At 38.4% G+C, this 6,333-nt stretch overlaps 1 protein-coding gene across 2 annotated transcripts in view; it reads right to left on the bottom strand.

Moving 5' to 3' along the window:
• Positions 1-966: 966 nt before the first annotated feature.
• Positions 967-6,333, bottom strand: part of Lamtor5 (late endosomal/lysosomal adaptor, MAPK and MTOR activator 5) — a 29,076-nt gene continuing 23,709 nt past the window's right edge. For both annotated transcript variants that reach the window (XM_058586314.1, XM_046467133.2), the window contains exons 2-5: positions 5,074-5,549; positions 4,240-4,301; positions 2,207-2,324; positions 967-1,287 (exon numbers count right to left, since the gene is read on the bottom strand). In XM_058586314.1, the coding sequence (XP_058442297.1) occupies positions 1,227-1,287; positions 2,207-2,324; positions 4,240-4,301; positions 5,074-5,249 (417 nt within the window). In that variant the 5' untranslated portion in view covers positions 5,250-5,549 and the 3' untranslated portion in view covers positions 967-1,226. The remainder of the gene's footprint in view (positions 1,288-2,206; positions 2,325-4,239; positions 4,302-5,073; positions 5,550-6,333) is intronic.

Raw genomic sequence — 6,333 nt, 5'->3', positions numbered from 1 at the left:
CTTTGAACTCTTGATTCTCCTATCTCAGCCTCCTGAACCTCAGGGACAGGCACACACCACTGCACTGGGCCATCCATTACATCTTTAGAGGCCAAGTTTATACTACAAAACCCTCTTGTTTTAGTTGTACATTTATTCAGCAAGTATTCATTCAGTGTCTGTATAAAGAACTGTTCTAGATTCTTACTCATCCCCTCAAGATGTATATGCTAACAGGGAAGAGATAATAAAACACACACACAATGTATGGAATATGACATACATCCATTTCCCTTCAGTACAAACTCAAGGGCTTGAGACATGCCTCATTCAAAATCTTTGTTTCCCTTCTGATATTCTGGATATTTTTTTAAAAAATATCTTTATTTTATTTATTTATTTAATGTGGTACTGAAGATCAAACCCAGTGCCTCACACATACGAGGCAAGTGCTCTACCACTGTGCCACAGCCCTGGATATTTTTTATACTGTGAAACATTAAATTGCTAAAGAGCAACTAGAGCTGTATTCAAATTCAATGAACTGAGGTCCTTTGTGTCTACCTGTGCACCATTCTGTTGTTGAGAACTATAAAGGATAAAGAAAAAGAAAAGTTAACTTATGGTAAAAGATTTTTTCTAGCCAAATATGCCTATTTTTTTCTAATGGTATGGGTAAATATTGTGGGCTCCTGAGTTGGGAGTCTGAGTTCAAAAGGTATCTGCTAATCCCTTAGCCTTAGTTGTACAAACACAAAAGGGCAAAATGAAGTTTTTGGAGTAACTATTTAAATGATATTAGCTATGATGTTATTGAGAGAAGTATATGCTTGATTTAAATATTCATGGACACTTCTGTTAGAGTATAGGCATTTTGGGAAAATTCTGAAAGAGAAGTAATTTCAAACAGATCTTTTTGAAAAACATAACTTTATAACTAAAAAAAATGAGCATTTGATTAGGATTTTAAAGAATCCAGAAAATACCTAAGCTTTCCTCCAAGCAGATTTATTTAACCTAACAAAATTTTATATACAAAGTGATCTGGACATGCTGCTTCAAAACATGATCCTTATTAATATCCTGATACGTTGGTTAAAAAGCAACTCACTCTAAAATAAATAGAAAAGTACCCAATGCATATTCAATGAATGGCTTAATCACTGCAACTTAACTAGTTTTGTAAGATGATTAACATAGTAGGATTGAGTCCCTATGACAGGCTGCTGGAGAACTGATGAGAGACATCAAGAGGCCATTTTGTGCACTGCCACGGTGATGCCATCATGCTTTTGGATCATAATGTTCCTGAAGAAAAAAAGGAAAATATTCAATAAAATGTTAACAAGTGGGACTTCAGTATAAGACTAAAATAACATCATATTTCTATGTATGACAGCAATAAATTAGCACAATAAAAACATTTGGGTGTACTTAATGAAAATATAAAAATAAAATTAATCCTTAATCTTACTATTCACAGATACTGTCAATATTTTCCTGTTTTTTTTCCCCTTAACATTTAAAATTTTTTTAATCTAATTAATTATACACAACAGCAAAATGCATTTCGTTTCATTGTACACAGCACAACTTTTCATTTCTCAGGTTGTACAGGATGTAGAATCACACCATTTGTGTAATCGTGTGTATGTAGGGGTAATGATGTTCATCTCATTCCACCATCTTTCCATGTATGCTACTTTCTGACTCTTTTTTATCTAATACAGATTTTTTTCTTTCTACAAAACTGTGATCCTATTGTGCATAATTTTATATTTTGATCCCCCCCCCATGTACTATTATCCTACAGTTCCTCCCTTGGAATATCCTTAGTATGTCTATTATTATAGAAGTTACTATTTGATCAGTCTTCTTTTGTGCAATTTATTACTTTTTCTTGGTAGACTGATAATTCATAACAATTCTTACTCATTACTGAAAAGTCATTGTGGCTTGAAAGCACAATTAATTTTAGAGGTCAGCCTGTTCCTGTGGTTCCATAGGTGAAGAATTCCCTCCCAAGTACTCTGAGGAATCACTGACACAGGGCAGATTTTCCAGAATAAAAGGAAAAGAAGGGGGCTGGGAAGGGGGCTCAATGGTAGAAAGCTTGCCTAGCATGTGTGAGGCACTGGGTTCAATTCTCAGCACCACATATAAATAAGTAAAGATCCATTGACAGCTATTTAATAAAAAAGGAAGGGAATCACTGACATCTACTTACCCATTATCTGATTCTAGGCACACCACAGGAATATCAGTGGGGTCAGAGGTTAGCTTAGCTGCTTGTTGGGCTAGAACAGATATAACCCCAGCATGTTCATCTGACAGAGTCCCACGACCTGGAAAATAGATGACATCATGTTACCTGATTGTCTTCAAACAAGTACAGAGCTATAGTAGTATCTCCCTTTGAATTAGAAATTGACATGAAATTATTTTCCTTGATATTCAGCTGGTTACATCAGGGAGAAAGTCAAGCAACAATTCTTGAATGTTATAAATGACAATTTTCAAAGTCATTCCCATCATCATCTCTAAACATCATCTTCTCAAGCATATAAGGAAGTTGTAATTCAAGTCAATTTGAAAGTCATAAATTCATTTTATACAGTTTACTAAAACCAAGAAGTTCAAGTGAAATTACCAAAAAGCAGTCAATAAGAACAAATTAATTTAGGGCTGGGGTTGTAGCCCAGTGGTGGAGCACTTGCCTAGCATGCATGAGGCACGGGGTTCGATCCTCATCACCACATAGAAATAAAATATTGTGTCCACCTAACACTAAAAACTAAATATTAAAAAAACAAATTATAAGAAATTAATAAGAACAAATTAATTTAGTGAAATTAATTCCTTTTGAGAAATCTGATTTTTTTTACCGAGTTCAACCTCAAAGGACATATTTTTATTTTGTCAGGTGATAAGAGGTAAGATCACCTTAATAGCATATGTGAATATTCTGTAAGCAATTCTTTCTTTTTTGTTCTGGTTCTTGGGATTGACCCCAGGGTGCTTAACCATTGAGCTACATCCCTAGCCCTTTTTATTTTGAGACCGGGTCTTGCTAAATTGCTGAGGCTGGCTTTGAACTTGTGATCCTCCTGCCTGTCTTCTGAGCCACTGGGATTTATAGGCATGCACCACACGCCTGGCCCTGACTCAGAACTTTTTGATAACATTTTATAATATAATTAAATGTGGGGTCCCAAATACAAACATTAATTACTAAGTTTACAATAGATTTTTACACATAAAAGCAACATAAGGTTAACTGTGCCTGAAATTAAGAGAATAGACTTGCCACCACGACAAACTACAGATTCACTATTGTTATAGAAAACATTCACTGACACAGTGTAGTCTTCAAACCCTTTGAAGTTTTTTCAGAAAATGATTCAGTTTTAGATTTCTACACGTGAATTTCAGTCTTTCCATTACTGAGCCTGGCAAACTCTTCAAAATGTTTACCTTTTTTCTCCAATGAGTATGTAAAAATGACTAAGTTACAGATTACCAAAATGGTGCCAGGCACATTAAGCACATTATTCTACTATTATTGCCATTATTAAACAACAACCCAGTTGTTTAATAGATAACTGGAAACTCTGAGGCGCTGAAAGATTCTTTTTGGTCCAAGTTCACATTACTACCAAATGGAAGAATGGGTTGAACTCTGATGTGTTCGATTTTCAAATCCCTGTTTTGACTGCCTAATAATTTCTTGTTAAGTGTAATTGGGCTAACAAATAACACCACCCACCTTGCAGGGGTATTGTGAAAATCAGACACAGCTTAACAGTTCCAGTATAATGAATTCAATAAATGGTAATTGTTGTCACTATCTGAAGTCCTTTCTAGACCCAATTTAAAATGATTCAAATGCCATTTATGTAGACAACTATTTTGTACTACAGTGATAAGAAAAATTTCTATTCTTTTTTTAAAAATATTTTTTTAGATTGACACAATACCTTTATTTTATGCATCTTTATGTGGTGCTGAGGATCAAATCCAGGGCCTCACATATGCCAGACAAGTGCTCTACTGCTGAGCCATAGCCCCAGCCCCAGCCCAAACGTTTCTATTCTTTATGTGCCAATTAAAAAGTTTTAATTTTCTAATCTTATTTGGAAAGAATCTCTACTCCCACAAAAATTCTCAGAAACTACCAAGGTAAGGGGAAATAAAAGCTAGAGCATGGCAGTGTAACAGGCTCCACGCTAACCTTATATAGGGATTGGATAAAACACTTACAGCCCAGATTAAGTCCTTGTGAATCTGTGCACAGGACTCCAACAATGGACGGATTCTTCATTCTAATTCCAGGAACACATGAAAATATTTAAATAATTACACCAAGTACAGACTTTCTGTGTACCAGATATTTTAAAAATGCTTTGAGTATTTCCCAACCTTTTTTCACTACCACACCCAAAAAATTAAGTTATATAATTTATTTAAATAAAACGTTTTATGAGAAGACTGTCCAGTGCTGCTGAACTTTCAAGGGCCACAATATTGCAATACCTAGGATTTTTTTTTGCCTTTGTTATAGATGTATGCTTTAGCATATGAACTCGTTTAAGTTGAAAAGCTTATTAGGAGTTCCCTCCCAGACAGAAGAGAGAAACTGGACACCAGGTCTCCCTCTATGCCTTATACGTTTCCAATCTTGAATTTCATATAGATACTAGAAAAATTTAAGGGACGATACATTTCCTTAAGTACCAAGTAACTAGATTACATACACGAGAAGAGAAACGTGTGTGTGTTTACACTGCAGGGCTCGAGTATGCACATCCGGTATTCCCCCAAATTAACCCGTTTCCCAAGTTGACGAACCACCGGGACCTTAGAGACGATTTAAACGCCACAGATGGCTTGAGCCCAGGAGACCTGGTGAGGAAGTGTTCGGAGGCCAGCGGGATTTTAATTCCGGGTCACCCACCCCTTCTGAGTCCCAGGGCTCGAGTAGAACTCGGGGCGTCCCCCAAACTCCCCGGCCAACACCCGCAGCTCTCACCATTTGTCCCAACCAAATTCCCCTAGTGCGACCTCAGGACAGCCGGAAGGGCCCGCACTACTCACGTATCCTCCAAGTGCTGCTCCAAAGTCGCCTCCATCCCGCTCGAAAGCCACCCCGGCGCCGGTCCTCCGTTACAGGCCTTGGTCACGTGACGCGGAGGAGGCGCGCACTCAGACGGCGCCTCCAGAGGGACCAAATTCATAGAGGCGCAGCGTCCGCGTTTTTTGCCGGTAAACATCACTGCGCTCGCGCCGGGCAGAGACCCACGAGAGTTCTGCTACCGTGGTGAACCACGCCTGGCTACTCCGCGGAACCGGAGGCGCGGATTTCGCCCCAGAGGCAAGACGTCCACAGCTGGACCTCTCTGGCACTTGACTTCTGCGATTTTTTAACCTTCGGATTACTCGGATTATGGTTTAAACGACTCCGAGTTCTGGCTCGCGCAGGCTCTTGTTCAAGTTTTACTGTAACCCGTGGGTCAGGCCGGGTGTCATCTGGGCAGAGGGGCAGGTACGCAGAAGAGGCAGGGCCGCAGGGTCTGAAGGACGAGATTGCACACTGAGAAAGTGTCGGAACTTTAACAAAGGCAGATACTCATAGCGAAGGCTCAGAAAGTTTTTGAGGGGAATAGTGGCTTTTAAGTCATACCTCTTGAGACAACTGGTAGGAGTACCCAGTTTAAACATGACTTTATTATTTTTTTTTAAAAGGAAAAAGAGTCATCCATAGTCCCACTGTCCAGAGATTACTGTTAATCCCTTGGAGAATATCCTTTTCAGATGGCTAGCTTTGCAAGTGTATACTTTGACCGTTTATTTTTTTATTTTTTTAAAGCAAGTTCAGCATAGATACTGGACATAAAATTCTGTATTTCACAGAATTTAACATGAATATTTTTTCACGAGACTAGTATTCACTTGCATTCCTTTGCAACAGGGCAAATTATTCCATGTTATAGCTATATCTTGATTGAATTAACCAAACCCTTATTAATGTCCAGTTAGGATGCTTATAGTGTTTTTGTTGTGTGTGTGTTTTGGCTGCTGCAATCCTGAGTGAATATCCTCATAGCCAGATATTTGGGTCAAAGGACATAGTAATTTTTAGGATTGTTGATATATACTCTGCAGAGATGTGGTGCCAAGTTACATTCAGATGTGTAGCATTTTGATGGAAGTGGGGTGTATCCGTGGACTCTCCTATCCCTCCTGGGTCTCTACCCTCTCTTGTGCATCTTTCCCTGCACTGTTTTCTCCAATGCTGTGACCAGCATCTTCATTTTATCTTCTGATCAGGGGCCCAGCTCCAGAGCTCTTCAGAAC

The sequence above is a fragment of the Marmota monax genome, unplaced genomic scaffold (genome assembly GCF_021218885.2).
Source record: "Marmota monax isolate L192 unplaced genomic scaffold, Marmota_monax_Labrador192_F-V1.1 WCK01_AAM20220418_F8-fsc00181, whole genome shotgun sequence".
Taxonomy (NCBI): Eukaryota; Metazoa; Chordata; class Mammalia; order Rodentia; family Sciuridae; genus Marmota; species Marmota monax.
This window is presented reverse-complemented; position numbering and strand designations above follow the sequence as displayed.